This window comes from Mus musculus, chromosome 2, assembly GCF_000001635.26.
Source record: "Mus musculus strain C57BL/6J chromosome 2, GRCm38.p6 C57BL/6J".
In the NCBI taxonomy this organism is placed as follows: Eukaryota; Metazoa; Chordata; class Mammalia; order Rodentia; family Muridae; genus Mus; species Mus musculus.
The window spans coordinates 152,427,200-152,452,357 of NC_000068.7; the positions used below are offsets into that span (position 1 = coordinate 152,427,200).

The 25,158-nt window shown below is 48.7% G+C and overlaps 1 protein-coding gene and 1 long non-coding RNA gene across 11 annotated transcripts in view; both read left to right on the plus strand.

The window, feature by feature from the left end:
* Positions 1-17,137, plus strand: part of 6820408C15Rik (RIKEN cDNA 6820408C15 gene) — a 28,750-nt gene extending 11,613 nt beyond the window's left edge. Inside the window, exons 2-12 of one of the 10 annotated variants that reach the window (NR_110367.1) lie at positions 270-566; positions 742-796; positions 1,726-1,825; positions 6,837-6,949; positions 10,286-10,444; positions 12,411-12,510; positions 13,566-13,723; positions 13,801-13,902; positions 14,017-14,144; positions 15,175-15,293; positions 16,874-17,131. Coding sequence is in view for 7 of the 10 variants with exons in the window: in NM_001289738.1 (NP_001276667.1) it covers positions 556-566; positions 742-796; positions 1,726-1,825; positions 6,834-6,949; positions 10,286-10,444; positions 12,411-12,510; positions 13,566-13,723; positions 13,801-13,902; positions 14,017-14,103; positions 15,175-15,293; positions 16,874-16,934 (1,068 nt within the window). In the remaining 3 variants the exon portion in view is untranslated. Of the gene's footprint in view, positions 1-269; positions 567-741; positions 797-1,725; positions 1,826-6,833; positions 6,950-9,290; positions 9,398-10,285; positions 10,445-12,410; positions 12,511-13,565; positions 13,724-13,800; positions 13,903-14,016; positions 14,145-15,174; positions 15,294-16,873 lie in introns of those variants that run through there. The other 9 variants (NM_001289738.1, NM_177656.4, XM_011239479.3 and 6 more) reach the window with 9 other exon arrangements.
* A 3,611-nt stretch (positions 17,138-20,748) lies between these two features.
* Positions 20,749-22,850, plus strand: Gm39960. The gene is made up of 3 exons (XR_866859.1): positions 20,749-20,899; positions 21,579-21,683; positions 22,628-22,850. It is a non-coding gene; the product is annotated as a predicted gene, 39960 (long non-coding RNA).
* The last annotated feature ends 2,308 nt before the right edge of the window (positions 22,851-25,158 follow it).

Genomic DNA, 25,158 nt, shown 5'->3' on the forward strand with positions numbered 1-25,158 from the left:
TCCCTTCACTCTGGGATCTCCCCTGCAATCCATGATGGAAAGTGGGCTAACTTGATTTCGTTCTGCTCAGATATCTTTGAGAGAGTGGGAGTGTATGGGATTTGGAGTGGAAATTTAGGAACTGGTCCTGGGTGGTGATTGATCCATGAATACGGTGATACAAGTGTATGTGGGAGAGTCGGGGTGGGGGTGGGGACGGAGGATGGGGGAGTGTTCGTGAGACGAACATGTCATGTTTTCTAATCTCCACGATATATTCGATGAAATAGGAAGCAAAGTCGGGAGTGAATACGAGAAACAAGTGATGGAAGTTGGATGAAAGTGGAGGTAAAGAGAAGACGTTTGAAAATATGTTGGAACTCCGTGGGGCCTCTGCAGTCTTGCCTGGCTAGGTCTCTCTCTGCGTTCCAAGGTTGTCGTTTCCTTGGAGACCAGACGCTGCCAGCAGAAAGCTCGCCTAGTCTCCTTGGGATCCGTTCTTAGACAAGAGGCGGCAGAAGCCTCACCGGTATCTGGAGACAGCCTATACCCAGAGGACCTGGATTCTTTTCCCCAATGGCACAGAAGTACGCAGAGAGCATGGAGGCTAAGGGGGGGGGGAGCGCATGTGTGGGCTCCATCCCTCAACCGTTGCTTTCCAGGCTCCAGCTCCTGGTTTGCTTTGGTAAAGTGGGGCTGCTGGATCCCTGCTTGGGCTGGGGAATAATGGAAGTTCTCCCACCCACTCTCAACTCTTTCCAGACAAACCTCGAGACCTCAATTCTCAGGGAACAAGTTTCAAGTACCTGTGAGATTGGTGAGTTCGGGAAAGGTTAGAGCAGATTGTTGTTCGGGTGGGTGAGTGGTGGTGGTTGAGGGTCTCCACGACCCTGTGTTCTACCTGCCTTCAACTCCCATGGTGATAACTGCGTGTTGCGCTCTGGGCTTGAATGCTAAGCCCATCGAGCCTCACTTAAGGCCACTCCTTCCCTGATCAGAACATAAGGGTGAATCAGGCTGCTTGCTTACTGTGACTCAGGTTGCCAAAGGGTGGTTCTTGCTTTCTGTTTCTTCAGCTTCTTTTTTTTTTTTTTTTTAAAGATTTATTTATTTATTATATGTAAGTACACTGTAGCTGTCTTCAGACACTCCAGAAGAGGGCGTCAGATCTTGTTACAGATGGTTGTGAGCCACCATGTGGTTGCTGGGATTTGAACTCTGGACCTTTGGAAGAGCAGTCCTTTGGAAGAGCAGTTGGGTGCTCTTACCCACTGAGCCATCTCACCAGCCCAAAGATTTATTTATTTATTTATTATATGAAAGTACACTGTAGCTGTCCTCAGACACCCCAGAAGAGGGAGTCAGATCTCATTATGGATGGTTGTGAGCCACCATGTGGTTGCTGGGATTTGAACTCCTGACCTTCGGAAGAGCAGTCGGGTGCTCTTACCCATTGAGCTATCTCACCAGCTCCCTCTTCAGCTTCTTTAGTGCCTTGCAGCCTTGGTTCTGATTGGCTGATAAAAACAGACAAAAGTGATGGTTAGTACTCACAGACTACTGCAGCCTTTTCAAATCCTCCTCAGAATTCTTGCACCAACTCAGGGAGTTAGGTTGTGTTAGGAGGTTCACATTAGAGTTCAGGTCACTTTAGGATACAGATCCCCTGAAAGGGCAAGTCAGAGTTGAACCCATCAACCCTTTGACTCACTGTGTTATGTATGGTGGTATTGTGTTCCCTGACAGGGGCCAGAGAAGAACTTGAAGCCATCTACTCTGCCTCCCCTCCGACAAGTCAAAGGCCGCAACAAAAGCAAGACGAAGAATCTGAATAAAATCCAACCAGGTGGGCAGAGGCTCTTGGGAGAGTTTGTGGATGCTGGGGATAAGCTATAGTGGCTGCCTTTGGCCCTTGGCACACCATTCATATTATGGTAGGCTTACTGGTGTGACAAATAGCCTTCAATTTTCAAGTATCAGTATATGGAAATTCATTTCCCAGCAATGCATTTGTAGAAGTATGGTCTGCTTTATTCAGTGATTTAGGAATGTAGGCTCCTTGCACCCCATAGATCTAATCTTTGGTAAGCCCTTGAGGTCCTCTGCTGGTAGAGATGAAAGAGAAAGCAAGGACAAGAGGATCCAGACCTGAAGTGACACCACTTGTATTCCTTCCAGGAGCTGTAACTCCCATCACATAACCATCCCTGACTGGGAAGCTGGGAACTGTCTGGCTCTATGTCCAGGAGGGGAGCAAACAGTCTGGGGGAATGTATAGAATCATCTTTAGCACATCGTCGTTAACCTTTCCAGGGAAATTCTGAGGTCTTGGCTCAGGCAAATGTGGGTTTGCATCTTGGCAGTGCTGCTCACTCACTTTGGAAGAGTCCTTCATCTTTCTGAGCCTTAAACATTTTCACTGTGAAAAAGGACTGTGGGATAGGCAAGGTGGTGCACATGTGTAATCCCTCCAGCATTCAAGGGGCTGAGGCAGTAGATAATGAGTTGAAGGGGGCAGCTTGAGCTTCAAAGGGCCACCCCTGGGTTGTGTAGCTGTTTCCTCCTAATAGAAGCATGGAGGGAGAAGGAAAGGAAAGTCACAGGGCTCAGGAAGGAAAGGAGTTATCAGGCTCAGGATCGCCCCTAAACACAAGCTGCAAGGCCCTCCCTCCTCTAGCTTCCCAGAGTGAAATGGAAGAGCTGTTTGCAAACAAGGAGCTCCAGGAACACAGTTTTTGTGAATTTTCACTCATGCTTGGGTAGGCTTTGGGGGATACAGCTGCCTATGCGTCATCTATGCCATCTATGCTACTGTAAGTAACCCTTAACTACAACTCCTTCAAGTAACCCTAGAAAACATTGGTTCCAATGGTTAGACTTGGTTAGAATAATGTGTCTGGTTTGTTGCTTGGTGTCCTGTCTAAATGTTCACACCTCTCTAGGAAAAGTCATACTATACCCTGTCTGCCCCAAGTACCACACACACACACACACACACACACACAGGAAAAGCCTCAAGCTGGTCTCAAACTCAGAGAAATCCTCCTTCCTCTGACACCAAGTCTAGACGAAATAATAGATATTTTGGAAAATTCCTTATTTGAAGAAGTGCTAGGGTGGGGGTGGGGCTGAGTGGGTTTTGTATTTGCTATGGAAGCATTAGGACCTGAGGTCAGATCACCAGTACCCATATGAAAATGGGCATGGTAACAGGTCTATAGCTACCGAGCTACATCCCATACCATCTCTTTGATTTTTTTAAAAATTATTTTTATTTTATGTGTATTGATGTTTTGCCTGCATGTATGTCTATGGACCACTTGCATGCCTGGTACCCTTGGAGGTTGTTTGTGCTTCAGTGGATGGCCCCACACCCATGCATATATGGGTAGCAGTAATTAGTAATTATAAAGACATGAAGTTGAAGTTGGGAGGACATAGAGAGTATCTGGAAGCAGTTGTGGGGAGGAGGAGGGAGTGGACATGATAGAAACACATTATGCATTTCTCAGAGTAGATGAGAAATATTAAATATATATTTAAAAAGTCAGTAGCCCAAGCTAGACTGTGGCACAGCCCTCTAATCCTAACTACCTGAGAATTTGTAGGAAGACAGTCAGTTATAGGCTTTCCAGGGCAACTTAGCAAGACTCAATCTTAAAATACAAAGCAAAGAGAGAGAGGCCAAAGAGGTATCCCAGTGGTTAAGAGCATTTGCTGCTCTTCCAGAGGCCCTGGACCTGGTTCCCAGCACACACAATAAACAACTCACAGCCACTTGTAACTTCAGTTGTAACTTTAGTTCCAGGGTATCTGACACTATCTTCTGGCCTCCTGATACATGGCATATGTGTGGTACAAAGACAGATAATCAGGCACACATACATACAAGTAATATAAATGAAGAAAAATTAACTAAAAATAAAAGCATAAAGTGAGAGAAAATGAAACACAAATCCGTACAACTTTTAGAAAAAGGCAGAATAGAAAAATATCTTTGGGGCCTGTCTTGGTTAGGGTTTCCATTGCTGTGAAGAGACATTGTGACCAAGGCAACTCTTATAAAGGCAAACTTTTAATTGGATCTGGCTTACAGTTTCAGAGGTCCAGTCCATTATCGTCATAGTGGGAAGCATGGCACCATGCAGGCAGACTTGGAGCTGGAAGACCTGAGAGTTCTACATCTTGATCTGAAAGCAGCCAGGAGGAGGCTGTCTTCCTCAGAGGAGACTCTCTTCCATCCTGGATAGAGTTGGGGCACCAGGAAACCTCAAAACCCTATACAGGAACACACTTCCTAACAGTGCCACCTCTCATGGGGCAAGCAGATTCAAACCACCACAAGGCCTATGACTAAGTGTGGAATTTGTTACATGTTACTCTATCAGCTCATTCCAGGGAGGAAAAATAGGTATACCAGAATCCATTAAAATAAAACAATCTGGAAGGGGCTAGCAAGATGGCTCAACCAGTTGAGGTGCTTGCTAAGAAGCTTGGTGACCTGAGTTCAGTCCCTCAGCCCCACGTGGTACAAGGAGAGAAGCATCTTCAGACAGTTGTTAGGGTCCCCTGACCTCACACATAGGCTATGGTATGCAGTGTTCATGATCTGTCACCCACGCTGGGGTGGGCTTTGAGTTATGCTCCTGTGACCCCCCACCCCCACACTCCTGTAAGTGGCCCCAAGAAACTCACTGGTTCCCTCAGCTAGAATTGGGCAGAATCATTCCTTTGGTTTGCCGTCCGTGCCTATGTGGGATGAACAGCTGTTTGTTCGTATGCCCCAAGGGAGAGTCCTACAACACCCAATGTTGGTAAAGAAAAACTGGGACAGCCATACGTTGCTGGTGGTTTGTAGAAAGACATCTCACTCAAATGATGATTTACATGTGACACTCCCACACAACTCAGTGTCTTTTTCTACAAAAGATGATTTTATATATATATAAATTTTTTGTGCATGAATGTGTGGGCAGATGTGTACAGCTGTGGGAAACATGGAGAAGTGTGTGCTAAGTGTCCTCTATCACACTCCGCCCACTCCTCTGAAGCAGGGTCTCTCCTTGAACCTGGGGAACAAGTTTTCTCAACTAGGCTGGAAGCCAGCGAGCCCCAGTGGTCTGCCTATCTCTGTAGCTGGCTAGCTAGACTGGCTGGATTGGTGAGCTCTGGGTTCAGTTGAGAGGGTGTGTCTCGCTATAATAAGGTGGGGAAGCTAATGAGGATAACACTTGATGTCAACCTCTGCCTCTTCATGCATGCTCACACACATGCACCTGCACATACACCCACCCCCACACATGCCAACACAGCTGCACACGCAAAAAAAAAAAATCCGAAAAAGTACAAAACAAAAATGCAATAATTCTGTGTATCTGACACCAGACTTGTACATGTGAGTAAACGTGTATTCTTCTAAAGTCCCAATAGTTTAGTTTAACACATGTCTGTGACCCCAGTACTTGAGAGGCAGATCCTAATCATGCCAGGGGATTAGGAGAAAGTTATCTATCGCTATGTAGCTTGTCCAAGACCCTGTCTCAAAAATCTACACACACACACACACACACACACACACACACGGAAGAAAGAAAGAAAAACAATCCCTGTAGTTAGCATATATATAATAACATCTCATATCTTTCAGCACTTAATACTAAAATTCCCCAGCATTAAGGATCTTGATCTGTTAAATACTTAGTATGGTTGCATGTGGAGTAGGGATGTTGTCTGTTGACTGAGGCTGGAGACAAGAAGTTGGTTGCGGTTGGTACAGAGTCGTCCATCTGAAAGGAAGCGTGGTTTCTCCCTCCCCCGCTCCCTCCCTTCCTTACTTTGCAGCCTAAGTTGTCCTTTAATTTGTTGATCCTCCAGCCTCTACCACCTGAGCGCTGGGACCACCATGCCCAGTTTATACAGTACTAAGGATTAAATTCAGGGCTCCGTGTGTACCGAGCCAGCACTGTACCAATTGAGCTATATCCATCCCCAGCAAGGTTCTAAGCCTCTGCTCTCCACTCTGTCTGAAATGCCTCTTGTAGTATCACAGAGATGGCTGGTTGGAGTTCTGCAAAGCTGTAGTGATCACTAGCTGTCATAGTAACTAGGAGTGTGTATCCAGCCTTGAAGGCATGGCAGGTCCTGTGTCAGGCACCTTAGGGCAAAGTGACACCCAACCTTCATGACCCACTTATGAGGCAGGCATGGCTGTTCACATCTTATAGGAGAGACTAAGGGACAGGAGACTGCCTTCCAGATGACAGAGCTACTAGAAAGTCCTTCCTTCCCACCTCACCTGATCTTTTGCCAGCCAGGTGGGAAGAGCAAGGATCTGGGTTTGTCTGACACTCTATCCTTCACTTGTTCTTGCCGCCCCTATCCATGGTGTGGGGCTGGAAGAATGGTGGGAGCGGTGTTCTTTATTTTATTGGTCTCTCTTCCTAGTCCTGGCTGCCCTCGACTCACAGAGGTCTTCTGTCTCTGCCTCCCAAGTGGGATTAAAGGAGAGTACTACCACGCCTGGCTATGGTTGGGATGATGGTGGCTGTGGTGTTCTTGACTTCCTTTTTGGTTGAGAGAGTGGTTGGCCTGTGGGGAGAGGTCCCGTTCCTGGCCATCTGTCTGCCTTTGCTGGCCCTCCCTGTCACTTCTCCACATCACTGCCTTCCTGGCCTTGTCCTTCCCTGTCTGGAGGCCCAGGCTGTGGCTAGGGGTTTCTTTGAGGGCAGCAGTTTCATCCTTTGTCAGGGTCACAGGGTAAATCTGTAATGAGGGGGCCTGGGGCCTCTCTGGGACCTGGCCCCAGGCCTGTATCCACCCTCACCCGCTCTCTACCCTTTCCCCCGTGTCCTCAGCAGTACAGTCCCAGGTCTCTGTAGAGATGGCAAACTCAACAAAGACTTCAGGAGGACTTCGAAGAAGGGACCAAACGCACCACGGGAAAGTGCAGGCCAAGGTCCGGCTGATGAGGGTAAGAGAAGCACGGGACAGGAAACAGTCCGCAGCTTCGCTGACTGAGGCACCACTGAGGGTAGCAACAGTCTATTCCCGCCATACAGCCAGCTCGTGAACACACTTAACCATTCTCATTTTGGGAAAGAAATCACTTGTCCCAGGTCACACACCCAGAAATCAGTGGTGTGGGGGTCAAAGCAGTTAAGTTTGGGCTGTTGTGTTTAGACAAAAGAATTAGACTTTCCTTCTTCTCTGGGCTTGTCTTAGTGGGGCAGTGCATTGCCTCTCAAGGAGCCCCACTTGTTTGGGGGCAGTGCCTGGGAAGCTTGCTTCCAAAACCTCCACACCAGCGAATACCACTGTGGCCAACTCTAAGTTCTTATGCTATTTATTTATTTATTTAAACTTACTGAGGCCAGGTCTCACTGAGTAACCCAGGCTGGCCTTGAACTCACAGTCCTCCTATCTCTGCCTCCAGAGTGCTGGAGTGCAGGTGTGTGCCACCATGGCCAGCGTTCTTATACATTGTTTTAATGGCTTCTGTAATCATTTTAATCACATTTTAAAGGTTAAAAAAAACCCAACCAACCAACCAACCAAAAAACCAAAACTAGTCTCATGAAGCCTACCTTGCCTTAACTCACTATATAGATAGTAGAGGGTGACATAGTGAGTTCCAGACCAGGAAGGGTCAAATGATGAGAATCTGTCTCAAAAATAAAAATACAGAGGGGGCCGGAGAGATGGTTCAGCAGTTAAGAGCATTGGCTGCTCTTCCTGAGGTCCTGAGTTCAACTCCCAGCAACCACATGGTGGCTCACAACCATTGGTAATGGAATGAAGACAGCTGGTATGTCTGAAGACAGCTATAGTGTACTCATATACAATCACTCAATCAATCAATCAAATATAAAAAGAAAATAAAGAGGGAAAACATCTTTGCTTTGAAATTGCTTTTCTCTTTAACCCATCATTTCGCCAGGTGGTCTCAATGGGTGGATCATCTGTGGGAAGACCTGTTTCTGATTTTCTTTTTATCCTGACTGTAGGAGGGTTTCTGTGGCATTGTTTGATACACTTGTGGACATGAGCATTGTGGCAGTAAACCGTACCCCTCGGCAGTTCTTCAGGCTGTCTTTTGTAAGCGTTCAGTCAGTCAGTCAGTCAGTCAGTCAGTCAGCAGGCCCCGACTGAACACCTGCTATGTGTCAGGTCCTGTTCTGAGAGATAGATAGGGCTGGGGTCTGGCCTGGGGGAGACAAGTGATTAACCATAGATAAAATGTGAAGTGATAAGCCGGAGGCTGTGGTGGCTCATGCTTATAATCCCAGCATTTGGAGGCAGGAGGACAGCCTCACAGCATAGTGAGTTCAAGGCTGGCTTAGATTACAGAATGAGAACCTGTCTCAAACAACAACAACAACCGCAAACCAAACCAAACACCCCCCAAGATTATAATAGCAATATAAGGGAGCACCTGATAATACAGGTATGAGGAGACCACGACGAATGCTGGGAGCCTGAAGGGGCCCAGGGGGAAGTGCAGGAGGTCATTTTAGATAGGCCGGCCAAGGAGTGAAGAAGTAGGGTGGGAGTCAGCTGTGGGAGTGGGGTTTACAACTTGTTTGTGTGTGGTGCAGGGCAGAGGATGGTATGTATGAGGTGGTGGATATGCAGTCATGGACAGGGTACAAATAGATACAGGGCTTAAACTTCACTTGAGACACAGAAGGGTGAATTAAAAGCTCCCATAGAAGAATCTTAATTGATCCAGCATCTACTCTCAGAGCTCCACAGGCTGTCCCTGTGCCAGTGACACCACCATGAGAGCACAGAAGCAGTCTGCCCTCCTGCTGTGATTTGCTGCTGGAAGGAGACTAGCAAGTTGATAGGGAAGGGCCTCATGTGGGATGGGAGTCCTAAATGGAAGTAGGTCGGGAAAGGAGACACAGCTACACATTGTAATTGCATGATTACATATTGAGGTCAAGGTTAGGCAGGAGACACATTAGATCTGCCATTAGACAAGTCAATTTCTAGAGCAGAGGTCATAAAATCTATTTCTCAGAGTCACTAGGAGTGATGTGTGTGTGTGTGTGTGTGTGTGTGTGTGTGTGTGTAGGGTGACAATGTGTGTTCAGGCTTAGTGTCCCCAGGGATGTGAGAGTGGCATTTGTTTTTAAAACAAGGTATTTCTGGATTCAGGGGTCTGGAAATGTGGGGACAAAACCTAGAGTGTCTAGTGCCACAGACAACAGCTCTGCTCTGCATGACCTTGCGTCTGCTATGGAAGCTGAACTTGTATAAAGTGAGACTAATAATAGTTCCTGTCTCCCAGGATGCTATGAGGTAATGCAAGTGCAGGTCACGGCGCCAGCACACAGCAGCCACAATGCACTTGCGCTGGTTTTGTTATCAAGTACAGAATACAGGAGCTGAAGGCCAGGACAGATGCAGGAATCAGGTGACCAGAGGAGGAGAGAAGAGAGCATGCAGGATAGAAATGGGGGGTGGAGGGCTGGAAAGCAACCTCAGCTGCTGCTTGCTGGGCACAGGCCGAGCTTGCCAGCATCGCTCCGGTGGCTGTGTTAAGATTTTATCTTATTTCTAAGTGGCAGCTCTCTGAAGCAGCAATTAGCTATTAACTGCTTTGAATGAGTACCAATGAGTTATTTGATGCTAATTAACTTGTTCAGGTTAATGCTGAACTGTGCTGTCTAACCTCTCTGACTCCATGTGTCCTCTGAAGAGCAAATCATAGCACTTGCCCGCCCTCATGTCCAGTAGGCTATTTGTTGTTATTACTGTTATTCATTATTAACATGAATGATCTTATGTATCACTGGGGGTAACCTTGGGCAAGATTTCACTTGCTCCTTAGGGCTCACTTTCCATGGGGGCTAAATATGATAAGAAATTGTGGGTGTTCTCCCCTCTCCCCTTCCCTGCTTCTAGCCCAGACCTAGCCTGCTACCTCTGCTGGCTTCTTATCTAAACCGGACCATTATCTTGTATATTTTCTTGTGGTTTTCATTGATTCTAAGAGGTCTTTGGAGATTGGGCATATCCTTTTCTACTGACTGTCAGTTAATTAGGGAGTGATGAGCCACCAACTGTAGGAAGCATTCTCATCTCAAAGATATGACATGGAGTGGGGAGGGGGAGGGTGTGTAGAAGCTTAGTGGGTCAAAGGTAACAGCAGCTCCAATTTCAGGTGCTCTGACTTACAGAGGATGGGGAAGAGCCGCCCCCTAGGCAACATTTACTATGGGACGTTGTAGGGCCCCGGAGGATCTTTAGTCACCAGCAGGTTTGGGTGACTTTACTCCCTGCCCTTGCCCTGTATCCGTAGTCGATGCTTCGAAACCAGCGGACCTCGCTCCAGGAGCTCTACAGCCACGAAGGCTACCTCAGCAAGCTCAACAAGGAGCTGATCAAGGCCATCCTGGACACTGAGGACAGCGTGGCCTTGAGCGTGCGTGAAATGCTACAGCAGCAGAGTATCCTCGGGGTGAGCTGTCGCCCCCCCTCTGCCCGCCTTCTTCCCGCGCAGGCGCGCCCTCTGCTGGCTTCTTTCAACCTCTGCACTCCCTGCCGCATCTGAGCGAATGCCATACCTCCTTTCACCCTGCTTACCAGGGCTTTCCTGTGTATTGGAGCTTGGTGGAGTGAGTCACAGTAACACTCACCTCAGAAGGGAAGTTGTAGCCGTCATAGATGACACTTGTGCAGTAGAAAATATTTGATACTATCACTATCACCACCACTGCCTGCCAGGTGTCCATAGTGAGATACCAAATGTTTTTGTACGGTCCTATATGTGTGTGTTTATATATAAACACACACATACATACGCATATATATACATATATATATACACATACATACACACATATATGTATATATATATGCATATGTATGTATGTATGTATGTATATCTCACAACAGCCTGACAGGGCCGGCACTATTCTTGCCCTCATTTTACAGATTAAGAAACAGAAAGCAGAAGGCCAGGGAACTTGCCCCAGGCCACACAGAGAGCAAGAGTTGGGACTTGAGCCCAGACAGCCTTTCCCCAGGATTTCTGCTTTCTTGCCCTGGTATCATTTGTTTTTAGGAAGCACAGTTGATTCAATCCACTGTTGCCTTGCTGTGGGAGTACCTAGAGCACTGTCTGGAGACTGCTCTGCTAATATGAAGTTCTCCTGTTTTGAAGATGGCCATCTTCTTCCCCTGTCCTTATGTGCCTTTTCTCTGTGTGCATGGAGAGTACTGACTGCTGTCTTGTGGGGGCACGTCGGTCCTCTCAAGAGGCTAAGGTCCTGTCCTGTGACCTCTTATTTGTCTCCCTAAGGGGATGGTCCCTAGCTCCAGAAAGTAGTTACACCTAAGAAGCTTTGATGGACACAGTCCATTTTTAATAGAGACCAAAGCCACACAGTTCTTTAACTCATGGAAACTTTTTCTTCATTCATTCATCTATCTATCTATCTATCTATCTATCTATCTATCTATCTATCTATCTATTTATTTTGTTTTTCGAGACAGGGTTTCTCTGTATAGCCCTGGCTGTCCTGGAACTCACTCTGTAGACCAGGCTGGCCTCAAACTCAGAAATCCGCCAGCCTCTGCCTCCCAAGTGCTGGGATTAAAGGCGTGCGCCACCACTGCCCGGCTCTCATGGAAACTTCTTGTACATACATACCCACACCCACACCCTCTTGCATGTGGAAGCCATTAGGTAGTGGTGTTCATCAGGAGTTGTCTGTCTCTCCCTGGAATCCAAGGTTTGCATATTATGCTAGGTTGGCTGGCTAGTGTGCTTCAGGGATCTATCTGCCTGCTCTACATCCCCAGTACTGGAATTATAAACCCACAACATCTCTCCTGGCTTATGCCCTGAGTACTGGGGATTAGACTGTCCTGGGCACACCTATGGGCCCCTGGGAACAGCCATTATGTGACACCTTGTCTACATGAAGCCTTCCCTCTAGTGGGGTAACAGTAAGTTGCAGCTAGCATTGGGCGTGTGCAGTACTGGAGATGAGGAGATTTGGGGATCCCCAAGGGAACCTCTGACTCAGACATGGGAGCATCAGGAAGACTTCCTGGGGAAAGCCATACTTGAGCTGAAGTCTGCAGAGGTGTGACCTGGTAGAGGTTGGATGGGTGGGTACTGCAGGCAGTGGAAACAGGTGCCCCAGACATGGGGTATGAGGGAGTGAAGGAGATATAAGGCAGCTACAGTTGCTATAGAGGGTTAGACAGCAAGGTGTGAGACCAGGGACATAAATCTGCCTCAGGCCAGAAAGTAAAGGGTCTTTCAGCCATGGTAAGGGGTCCACTGACAATTGGAATGGGAGGTGATAGGTGGTTGGGCCTGGGAGTGGGGATGTGGAAGTACACTGTGGCTGTGGTCCACTGTGAGCTGGAGAGCCAGCAGAGGCTGGGGGTGAGCTGACCGTACCCTCCCGTAGAGTATCATCGACATCTTGGAATATTCAAACAAGAAGCGGGTGCAGCAGCTGAGGTCTGAGCTCCAGGAGTGGAAAGAGAAGGAGGAGAGCAAGACAAACAGTAAGGATTGACCTCCTGAGCCTCACCCGTGAGCTTTGGGGGTGGGGCAGCTCCTTTTACCACCTTCCTGGTGGTAATAAGCCCCTGTGCTGCCTTTTAGGGAGAACCTGTTGTTGAGATTTAGAGCGAGTACAAAAAAAAAACCAAAGAGCACCCAGTGTTTCCCAGGCCTGTGTTCATGCACTGCGACTGTACACTCACCTGGAGTGCAGGGCCTTTTCTCACACTTTGCTGATGAGAAGTCTTGAAGCTGAGTGAGAAGAAAAGTACCTGCTGTAGGCTTTGTGGCTAGGAGTTGGAATCTAGGCCAAGTCTGGCTTCCTTCCCATCAGGTCTGTCTGGAGGGGGCAGCTGGCACCCAGGTCTTCTGGCTTCCATTGCTCTAGAATGGGTTTTTTCCCCTTCCCTGAGCAGGATGGATAGTGAGGGTGTGTGTGTGTGTGTGTGTGTGTATGTATGTATGTATGTGTATGTCAGAGGGCTTGTGCCAGGCAGTCTAAGACACTGGGGATCCCCTCCATGGAGGAAGGAAGACTAGACATTACCTTTTATTCGTTTGCATTTTTGAGATAAAAATAAAAAAATCAGCTCAGGCTGACTTGCAACTCACTTTGTAGCCCAGGTTTGCCTTGAATTCTCAGCAGTCTCTTTTAGCCTCTTTGGTGCTGGGATTATAGGTATGAACCATATTTTGTCTTAATCCTGCCAAGGATCATGTCTTGGGCCCCAGTGTTGTCTCTGGTCTTGCTTCCTCAGGAGCACGTGTCTGAAGATGCTGAGAGCTAGTTAGGGATGCTCTTGGTGAGGACCACTTAGCAGTCAGCAGAGCTGGCCTGGTCCAGGGATTTTACACCTTTTTGTTTCTCTTTTCCGAGGCCTCAGACACTAGCAGCTTCAGTTTTCACCACCTCCTAACTCATGTGGGCACACCTCAGCCCTGATCCCATTGGTCAGGGGAGGCTGGGTTTTTGGGGTCTCCTGGAAAGGTTCTCTGAAAGAAGCCCCAGACATCTGCCCTTTTAACTGCCTCTCTCCCCCATACTGTCTCTCCCCAGGCCTTCAGAGGGAGGTGGATCAGCTGAACTCCGAGATCCAGAAGGCCAGCGAGGAGGTGAATTTCCTGGACACCTACATGGATCACGAGTATCCCGTCAAGTTGGTTCAGATCGCCAGCCACATACGCCAGGTGCAGCAGGCAAAGGACAACCAGCAGGTAAGGGAGTCCTTGGCCCCGATACCTGACCTACATGGAAGGTAGAGCGGTGGACGAGCCCTTTCTGCTGCCCCCAGGATGAGCTGGACAACCTTAGCGAGATGCGGGAAACCATCCTGGCACTTTTTTCCAACGTAATTCAAGAGAAGAAGAAGAAAATCCTGAAGTCTCTGGTCGTGGTGAGTGCTAGCCTGGCCCTCCTAGCTTCCCTGTCCTCTGCCTCTGGTGCCCTGTCAATCTCCTATGTACCCCTGCCTAGGGTACTTAGACACAGACTTCTCTTTCTTCCATAGAATACTCAGAAACCCCATGAGAACATACTGCTGCTGAAGACCCTGGACAGACGGCGACTGCAGAGGTGCATGGTCTTGTTCAGAGAGGTGAGGACAGCAGGAAGGTCACGGCCTCTGGGACTGAGCAGGTGGGCCTTGCCTTCTGCTGGCCTGGTCCTCAGGAGGGGCCTTGCTCCAGCATTGGCCTGCTTCCTTGACTGAGCCATTGCTGTCACTCATAATTCACCTCAAAGGGGATGCATGCCGGTCCCGCCCTTCCTCGTAGCCACCATTGCTGGCCATGACCCATTAGCATCATCCTCTGCGCTAACCACTGCCCTCCACTTTGCTCTAATCTTTGATCCTTTCCTCCTAATGCTTTGACCTAATCTAGACTCTTCATGTAAACGCTGAACATACTGATCCCCAATTGGTTTTTGATCGATCAATAAAGATGCCAATGGCTAGGCAGAAGAGGTGGGACTTCCAGGTTTCCGCTGGAGGAGTGGGAGGAGAGGAGATGTTTTGGAAGGAGAGAGAGCCTCCAGCCATGTGAGATCTTGGGGGGAGTGGCCATTGGCTGCTTCCCTGAGTGGGCCTGGGGTAGCATGATTAGAAACACAACTAAGCTAAGGGGAGACTTAGGGTGTTGAGTAGAGGGAAGGGCACGTTAGCCTCGGGAGGCTTAGAAGAGCCCAGCCACTGAACCACGAGGCAGGTTCAAAATGAGCTAATGTGTGTGTGTCTTTTATCTGTGGATCTGAGATAGCCCCTGGGCAGGTATGTGCCTGTGACTCACCAGGAACTCAAAGCAGTATACACAAAACTATATGCTACACTTCACCATGATCAGAGTTAGGGGACAAGGTGGAGTGAATGGCATTGTCTTGGCACCATCGCCAGTTTTCAAGTCCAAGTCCCCATCTGGGTCACCTTGTTTCTCTCACTGTGTGTCTCACCCTTTTGTAACTGGTCTCCATTCTTCACTGTTCCTTCCTCTCATCTGAGAGGCACATTCCCCTCACTATACGTGTGTGTGTGTGTGTGTGTGTTCACTCTTGCATGCAGTGCATCTTAGTGACAGGGCACATCCCATCTCCCCAGACACCCTCCTTCCACAGTGGTGTCCCATTTTCCCCAGGCTTCAATTCACACTTCCTTTCTGTGTCTTTCCCTCAGCTTATTGAACAGATGAAAGAAGAGATTCCCATCCTACTCTCAGAGGTGGAGCAGATGTGTGCAGAGCTCTGGAACCCGAGAGAGGCCGTTTATAAGGATGTTCTGCTTCAGAGACCCAAGTATGTAGCTTAGGCTGCCGTGCTGGGCTGAGCAGACCAGGGCCTAAGGATGCCAATTTGGGGAGGAGGCCTGGGTATGCCACGCTCTACCACTAGCCTAGATGTAGCTTTCCTTCCACTTCTGGTGTAGTTGAACCAGGTGGTTAGGTCCAGGGAAGACACAGGGGCAAGGGTGGAAAGGGCATTTTTTCTGCTTGGCAGGCTTCTGTGCCCCAAGGGAAGAGTGTCTTTCCTTTCAAAATTAACTCTCAGCCTGCTTTCCCCAGGATTAATGGCTCTGTGGTAGGGCCAGATGGTAAGGTAGGAACAGGCCAGGCTCTTCACGATGCTGCCTCAGGACCTTGTATGGTGGCAGAGCCCAGCATTTGCAGACCATAGACTTTTCCCGTTTGTCTCCCTGTCTCCCAGGCCTTCTGTTGTGTCCTATCCCCACTTTGTACTTTGAGACGGAGTCATGCTTTGTAGCCTAGGCTGGCTTCAATTATTGATCCTCCTGCTTAGGCCGCCTGAGTGCTGGGATTACCATGGGTTTAGAGACTTTCCTTCCAGGATGGAGGGGGTATTAACGCAAACTGATGTTTGATTCCACCAAAGTTCCTCCCAGGAAGCCAATGGGTTGATTGGGCTTCCTCACAGAGCCTGGATGAGGGGTCACTGACAGGATTATGTGTGAACCCAAAGTAGCCACACTGGAAAGCCTGCATGCAGAGTGGGTGATAGCTTGCCGTGGGTGTGTCCATAAAGCCCTCTTTCTCTAGTCTTCCTCAATCTATGAAGTCTGGCTTCTCCCTAAGGCACATGTGACTGGTTGGGAAGAGTGGCCAGGTACTCAACTGGCGGCCCCATGACCCTCCCACCTCCCTCGTTCTCTGAGGGAATGTCATCGGTCGACACCACCAGTCCACAGAGGTGCTGGTGTTTGCAGGCCAGCACAGCCGAACAGAAGATGGTGGCAGCTTGGCTTAGAGGATGGTCCTGGACCTGTGCCCAGTGCTCCTTGCTGGTTGGCTGTTTCCATGGCACCCTTTCCCGCCTCCCTTCTTCTTTCCTCTTCCTTTTCCTTTTGAGTTTATGAGATACCAGGGAGCCCATGAGTGAGAGCGACCCTTGACTCTGCCGCCACAGAGCCAAGAGGAGGAGAAGATAGTAGGAGATACTGAGTTCTGAGCATGGAGCTGCTGAGAGGCCCATGAGTCTAGAAGAGCCTGTTCCAGGGCAGTGGGTAGGGGCAATCAAGAAGGACTGACTCCCTGAGGACGTGACATTGACACGAGTTCCTGTTCCCTCTTTTTGTCAAGTTAATTCCCTTCCTACTTTGACCTGTGTGTGTATATATGTGTGTTTATGTGTGTGTTTATGTGTGTGTCTGTGTGTTTATGTGTGTATGTGTGTGCATGTGTGTGTCTGTGTGTGTGTGTGTACTTGCATATGTTTTCCCAGGTGGCTGCAGGCTGTGTTTTAGAATGATGCCTCCCCAGTAAACACCAGTATTGTAATGAAACTGGAGGTGTATCCCCTCTGCCCCTAATCCTGGTGTCCCTGGTTGACCCCTCACAGTCTTCTTTTCTGCTTCCTGCCAGGTGCACCCCAGACATGGCTGTTGAGCTCAACATTCCTGTGCAGGAGCCATTCCCCTTCTAGATGCAGTGTTGCCCCTCTTCTCCCTCCTCCCTTCCCAGCACCAGGGGTTCCGGCTGGTGACTTACAAGATGGTATCTCTGTTATGAATCTGACCCACAGCGCCCTCTTCTACCCCTCTCCCTTGCTGTTTGGACTAGGCAGGAGTTCCTAGTCCAGCCTGCTTGTTCCTTGGTGCCAATAAAGCTGTGTTTGTGTTTGCTTGGTGCTGGTCTATGGGGCCCCCATAGGTTTTCCTGGATATGTCATGGCAGTAGCCTTTGACTTAGGATCAGGGTTAGGCTGCTGTGCTGATGGCATCTAGAAGTGCTATAGCTGCCTCCCCTCATCTCCATGGCTTCCCCCTGGTCCAGTGGGAGCTTAGCGTCCCTAGCAGTTGGGAGCCTAGAGCAGTTGGGGCCAGTGCCAAAGCATAAGAGAGACTCCTTGGGATTCCTTCACCTGCGAGCTTTCTGGCTGTCCGGGGTTGATGGCCATTTCTCTTCTGGCATTGCCTTGCTCCTTCCTCAGACACACAGGGATATGGCCTGATCTCAGGCTATGTGCAGAGCTATTCACAGCAGTATACTGAAGTCCCTCATCTGTTAAGAGCCAATCCCCCAAAGTATGCCACCTCTGTCTCCAAGTGATGGCACAAGAGTCAAAGCTCCAGGCTTCTTGGTTCAACTTGGAACTACTCTACAGGGCTGTTCTGTCTGGAACTCCTGGAGGAGCTGGGTGGCTGGAGCTGCCCAGGTCAGTCCTGCAGCTGGACTGAGGAAGGGCAGAGGGTACTCAATACTCAATTCTGATACCCTACACTTCACCCATGACCTCCCCAGGACCTAGAGTGCTTCTGGCTACTCCCAGATCCCTTTTGTGCTTCAAGAGAATGTGGCTTCAGATAATAACAGCATAATTACCTTAAATTAGCAACAAGACTGTGGGGCCCAGGCAAATCCACAGGGAGGCTTCCTTCAGGAATCAAAGAATACCATCGGGACCCCTTTTCTGTTTCTCTACTGTGTTCGCCAATAGTCAGCACTTGCTGTGAGCCAGCATTAGCATCTTCAGGGGGCTTGAGGCTTCTTTGTACATATCCCACTGGGACAAGAGAGAGGGTTTGTCCCACACTCTTAAGCAGAGCATGGCCTGCTTATAGTCCCCGCATCCCATCTTGAGCCAGTCTTGGGTGGAGAGCTGGCTGGTTTAAGTACTGGTCACATGGTCCACCTCAGGGCAGAGGGAAGAGTAGAGCACATGACCTAACACCAGCCAATAGGCAGTCTCCAGAGTCACTGGCTCTTCAAATTGAAGATGTTGGACACACTGTAAAATCTCTTAAATAGAATCACTGTGCTTTACATATTTGAGTGCACGAAGTCCTCCTGAGAGCACCCCTAAGAGGCAGGCATTGCTGTGACTTCCATTCTGTAGATGAAGAAGTAAACGTTTGTTTTTCCTGAAGTCATCAAGGCCTGTCTGGCAGAGGCAGCCAGCCTTAGCCATGGCCAGCCAGGAGCTCAGATAAGTTGGACAGGGATCCTAATGTTAGCTCCTTCACCATTGGGGTGGTGCTGTGGCTTGAGTGATTCTGACTCCAAAATCCATGTTAAGCTTCACCCCCCCCCCCCACTCCCAATGCAACAAATGAAGAGGAGCACACTTTGGCAGGTCTGCTGGAATGAGCTCGCTCACTGCCTTTTGCTGTCCTGTTGTGGGCAGACAGGGCTTGTCCAGTTCTCAGGAGGATGCAGAGGGATCCCCTCAGAGGTAGAGTGCTATGCTAGCCCTTAAGGATATCGCCTGCTTGTACCTTTATTTTGCCCTTCCCAGCCCTAGGCTTCAAGAAGCCAATGTCTGTTTATATAAGTCACAGATCCAAAACATTTTGTTTCAACAGCTTGACCCAACTTAAGACAGAGAAGCTATTTCCAGAATTGAGTCTTGGGTCCTTTGGCTCCGTTCTTCCCTTGGTCATCTTGCTTGCTCTTTCTAAAATATGGGAAGAAGAAATCAGCCTTCACCTTCAACACATTTCTTTGAAATCTACACAGCGGTACTCAAATTCATTACTTGATCTTTTCCATAAACTTGGTCCGATTCTCCTCAAGCTTTGTCTCTATATACAAAGGATATACAAAGGTTTTCCTTCCTTCCTTTCTATCTTTACTCCTTTCTTCTTTCTCTTTCCTCCTCCTCCTCCTCTTCTCCTCCTCCTCCTCTTCCTCCTCCTCCTCCTCTTCCTCCTCCTCCTCCTTCCTCCTCCTCCTCCTCCTTCTTCCTCCTCCTCCTCCTCCTCCTCCTCCTCCTTCCCCCCCCCCTCTCTCTCAGTTCCCAGTATCAGGGCCCTCATTAGCCCTTGAGCTTGTGAGTTCTCGGAGCATAAGAGCTTAGATCTTTGAGTTCATTTAAGTCTCTGATCCCAAATTCTAGCACTTTAAAAGTGTGTGTGTGTGTGTGTGTGTGTGTATGTGTGTGTGTGTGTGTGTGTGTGTGTGTGTGTGTGTGTGTAGCCATTCAGTGTGTGCAGAGGTCAGAGGATAACTTACAGGTGTCTGTTCTCTCCTCCTGCTATGGAAGTCCTAGAGATCTAACAGGTTCTTATGCCATCTCACTGTTTCGTCTTCTATCTTTAAGGCCACTCATGATGACACAGGGTCCCCAGGCAGTTCAGAATAATTTCCTTGTCTTGAAGACAACTGACTAGCAAACTTAATGTTATCAGTAACTGCAGTTCTTTTCTTTTCTTTTTTTTTTTTTTGCCACAAACCTTAAAGACTTTAGGAATGGAGTGTGAACATCTCAGGGTGATAGTAGTTTGTTGCTCATGTGCCTCCTGGCCAAAGCTGACCTCAGAAGAGGCACTCTGCCTTATCAAGGTGTTCTTGATACCAAGACCATCGTGCTGGAGAGCACACCAGGCTTGCTGGCTCTGAGACACCATTTCCTTCTTTTTGTTCTGCAGCGGCCCATACTCCCCACACTGCAGAGACAGGAACTGGTCCCAGATGAAGCCTGGCTTCAGGAGACAGGCTTGTCAAGTGGGGCTCATCGGCCAGATGTATCTTTTCCAGGGGTGGACTGTACTGCTTTGCATTGCATAGTACTTGGGATGGGATTTAGGTGCCATGCATGTGAATCAAGCCAGCCAGCCAGCCAGCCAGCCAGCCAGCAAGCAAGCAAGCTAGCTGCTAACTACACAGCTTCCCCACCCCTCAGGATCAAACTAATCCTAAACAAGACATCTACCACTGAACTGCAGCCCAGCCCCTGAATAGGTAAAGCTCTCCATAGGGCTGTCTGGTTTACTCTCTTTGTGTCAGTGAGGCTTTTGTGTGGACACTATCTTCCGATTGTATGAGATGGGTGCTGGTCTGAAAGGAAGCACTTTGATGGACACTGGGCACCTAGCCACTCGCTAACGGCAGAGGCCACCGTTTAAATAAACAGGCAGCGTCTGACCCACCACTGTCTCTTTATATGAGGCAGTGGAGCTGGAAAGTTGCACCCACACACTGGTTGTTTTCACTGAATATATCTTTGGTCTTTGCAAGCAGGGAGGCAAATCTAGATGACCTCATACTCACCCCTGAGTAATCTAATAGCTACAGTTGTCCTTGAGTGTTCCCTGGAAAGAAAACACACCAGGCAGAAGATGCTAGGAGGGAAGAGAGCTTGTGTACTGGCTGGGTTTGTGTGTCAACTTGACACAAGATAGAGTTATCCCAGAGAAAAGAATCTCAGTTGAGGAACTGCCTCCACGAGATCCAGCTGTAAGGCATTTTCTCAATTAGTGATCAGTGGGGGAGGGCTAAGCCCACTGGGCTGGTGGTCCTGGGTTCTATAAGAAGGCAGGCTGAGCAAACCAGGCGAAGCAATCCGGTAACACTCCTCTATGGCCCCTGCATCATCTCTTGCTTCCAGGTTCCTGCCCTGTGTGAGCTCCTGTCCTGACTTCCTTTGGCGATGAACGGCAATGTGGAACTGTAAGCTGAAAAAACCCTTTCCTCCCCAACTTGCTTCTTGGGTGATGGTGTTTCATTGCAGCAATGGAAACCCTGACTAAGACAGCTTGCATGAGGGGTTGGAAGGTCAGAGTCTCTTTGAGCTGTGTGACTTGTAAGCTTAATGATGTAAGCTTGTCTCACATAGCTTTACAGGAGAGATGTTTTCTTTGATACCTGATGGGTGTTAAACAGGCCATGTCCTCACGTATGTTGAGTGTGAGCGAGTCCTCAGTCCATGTCATTAGTATATGAGGGACGAGGGGCAGAGGTTGGTTTTCTGGATAGTCTGTAGTGAGAGAGGTCACAAACATGTCTGCAGAGCATTGCAGCACTGTATTCAAGCTTGCTGGCAGCTGTGCAGACTTACCAGTAGGGTAGCAGGATCCCTGCTTAATGGAGTTGTCTCTACACTGTGCTGACCCATTGAAGCCCGATATTAGGGTAAAGATGTCCCCCATGGCCTTGGGGTTTATGTGGGGAGTATCCCAAGCTGGTGATAGAAACCATAAGAGGGCTTGTCGCATCCGCTCTCGACCAGCAAGAACGACACGACCACCAGTTCTTCTAACAGCAGTTTATTCAGCAAGCTTCAGTCATCTCTCTCCCTCTTCATATCGCTCCACCGAACCCTGAGCCTCTCACTCTTATATACTCTCAGCCCCCCTCCACCTCACCAGGCTTCAGCCAGTCAGGGCGGCAGGGGCGTGTCTCCACCAAATATGGACTTGTTTACACCACCAGCTCTGCAGGTGCCATCTTTCAGGTGAGTCTTGGGCAGCCCAAGGGGGTGGGGGGAGGCCACGGCCTCCCACAAGGGCTAACAAAGTCACAGGAACAGGCATGTGATGACATTTTCATGGTCTTGGTCACTGTAGTAGAATTTCCCCCTTTGTTCACTACTGCTGGGTACAGAAAAGGGGGTCCAGGGACACTGGGAGCGATCCTTGGCTCAGGAGTCTAGACTGCGGTGGGTGTTACCACTCTGTGAGGAGGGTCCCAGGCTGTATAGTGTTTGAGGATGTTTCTCGTTCGTGTGTTTGTGGCCTTGTCCCTTGTTCACCACTGACTTCATCTTATTGCTGGGCAGGGCGTGTACACCTTCACCTTTTGGGGGAATTTCATTGCTGTTCACAGCTGTGTGGCGGCTCTCGTCTCATGGACTTCTGCAAAGTGTCTGAGGTTCAGCCAGTTCCAATCATTCAGCTTCCAAGTCACTCTTCTGCGACCCATCAATCACTTTTCCGGCTGCTGTGATTGGATACCCTATCAAAAGCTTCCTTATGGAGGCAGGCTTTATTTGTGTTCATAGTTGTAGGGTACAGCCCATCACTGCAGGGGTCACAGGGGCAGGAGCTTAGGCATCTGGCCACATCATATAAAGGTCTCCAGGTTCACACCCCCCCATACTTTGTTTTTCTGCATCTTATGCGTGATCTCATTCGTTATCTTTATGGTGGAGCAATAGTCATATGCTTATATACAATCCATGACAAAATTAATTAGTGTAGGGCCAGGCATGGTGTTGTACACCTTTAATCCCAGCACTCTGGAGGCAGAAGCAGGTGGAGTTTGAGACCAGCCTGGTCTCCATGGGGATTCTAAGACAGCCAGGGCTAAGTAGAAAAGCCCTATCTCAAAACAATGAATTAGTGATTAGTATTTGTACAAAATAGCAAGTTTCCATATGGCTTTGTTTCTTTTTCCCAGGCCCAGGCTGGCGTGGAAAAGACTCTCTGGGGTCAGTGAGCAGGACAGAACTCCCACGTCTGAGGCCTCTCTCTGTGGACCTTGTGAGGTAAAGCATGACCCTCTTGTCTTGGGACACTGATATTGGGATAATTTTGTGAATGAATGCCTGAGCAGCATGTTTTGTTTGTTTGTTTTTGTTTGTTTGTTTGCTTTGTTTTTTTTTGGGGGGGGGGACAGGGTTTCTCTGTATAGCCTGGAACTCACTTTGTAGACCAGGCTGGCCTTGAACTCAGAAATCTGCCTGCCTCTGCCTCTCTGCCTCCTGCCTCCTGCCTCCTGCCTCCTGCCTCCTGCCTCCTGCCTCCTGCCTCCTGCCTCCTGCCTCCTGCCTCCTGCCTCCTGCCTCCTGCCTCCTGCCTCCTGCCTCCTGCCTCCTGCCTCCTGCCTCCTGCCTCCTGCCTCCTGCCTCCTGCCTCCTGCCTCCTGCCTCCTGCGAGTGCTGGGATTAAAAGCATGTGCCACCACTACCATGCTCTGAGCTGCAGTTTTTAAAAGCCTTTGCCCATTAAACCCATCTCTCTTGTGGTGATACCAGGTTCTGCCGGCAGATGGAGATAAAGGCCGATCGAAAATAACCTGGGGCAGGTTTGAGGCTGAGATGCAGGCTTTATGCCTTCTCTCACTACAGAAATGACATTTGGGCATCATCGTGGCTCTCATTGTTTTTGCCTGAGCCCTTCTTGCCAGCTGGCCTCAATTCTGTTCTCTGGGGCCTGCCTTCATCCTGCCACCAAAGCCTGGCCTGTGCCCTAGCTGCTCCCCTGCTTGGAACCATGTTCTCCAGGTCTTCAAGTTAAAATAAGAAATTAGTATACAGACAGTGGGTTTGTTATGATTTGCATAGTTTTGGGTTTTTTTTTTTTTCTGCGATGCAGGGGGCTGAACTCAAGAATTCCCATACATCAGGCAAGCACTCCCAAGTTGTGCCCCATGCTGTTTTTGTTTGCCTTTCTGCCCAGTCCCCTCCCTACCTCCCTTTCTGTGGCTCCCCTTCTCTCCCCATCTAACTGCTCTGCTTTCAGTCCAGACAGTTTGTTGGCTTAAAAACATACCTTTATCCATTCATCTCCTTCCTGCCCTCCCTCCTTCTCTTCTTTTCTTTTCTTTTCTTTTCTTTTCTTTCTTTTCTTTCCTTTCCTCTTTCTTTCTTTCTTTCTTTCTTTCTTTCTTTCCTTCTTCTTCTTCTTCTTCTTCTTCTTCTTCTTCTTCTTCTTCTTCTTCTTCTTCTTCTTCTTCTTCTTCTTCTTCAAGATTTATTTATTTGTGTATTTTATGTATCTGAGTGCTCTGTCTTCATGCACACCAGAAGTGGGCATCAGATTACAGATGGTTGTGAGCTACCATGTGGTTGCTGGGTATTGAACTCAGGACCACTGGAAGAGCAGTCAGTGCTCTTAACTGCTGAACCATCTCTCCAGCCCCTGTAGTCTCTATCTTTATGTTTTTGTTTTTTTTTGAGACAGGGTTTCTCTGTGTAGCCCTGGCTGTCCTGGAACTCACTCTTCCTTCCTTTCTTTTCCTTTCCTTTCCTTTCCTTTCCTTTCCTTCCCTTCCCTTCCCTTCCCTTCCCTTCCCTTCCCTTCCCTTCCCTTTCCTTTCCTTTCCTTTCCTTTCCTTTCCTTTCCTTTCCTTTCCTTTCCTTTCCTTTCCTTTCCTTTCCTTCCTTCCTTCCTTCCTTTATTTCTTTCTCTCTTTCTTTTGGACAGGGTTTCTTTGTTTCTTTGTATATTTCTGGCTGTCCTGGAACTCACTCTATAGAGTAGCCTGGCCTTGGACTCACAGAGATCCACCTGCCTCTAAGGGCACACAACTTAATGTATATTTTTCTTTTTTTCCCCCACATAGCATTAAAAAACCTTTTTATTGACTCTTTGTGAGTTTTGTGTCACGCACCCCAATTCCACTCATCTCTCCATCCCTGATAATCCACCCTCTGCCACTGCAACCTCATCCCCAAAAGAAAATTAAAGACAAAAATAAGATAAAAAGTAAACAAAACATAAAAGGCATCTTGTCGTAGAAGCTGTAGTGTGTCACAGTGTGTCCCGTAGTACACCCTTTTGTCCACACATCTTGCAAGTGTTTATTGCAACGAGTCACTGGTCAGGTTCGAAGCCTCTGGCTTCCACTACACTAATTGATCCTCACCCAGACTCCTCTCAGGTCATCCTGTTGTTGCCATGGAGATACTGCATCTTTGGATATGCAGGACCGAATGGTCCTTTTATAGGCTTCAGCAGTTCATCGATGAGGTAGATGTTGGGGTGTGCCAACCCAAACCATTGGGTCTGGACCTGGGTGGTCAGCCTGCCAGCTCTCCCACACTTACACCTCTAGGGTGAGCTCTCCAGCACCGCCCTGGCTAGCTCACACAATACTTTAGCCAGCAAGGGGCAGGGCCAGCTCTCCTGCTTTCACACCCTTGTGGCTGGCTCACTGATGCCTTTGCCATCAGGGCCAGCTCTACTGTGCTGTCAGAGCTAGGCCCA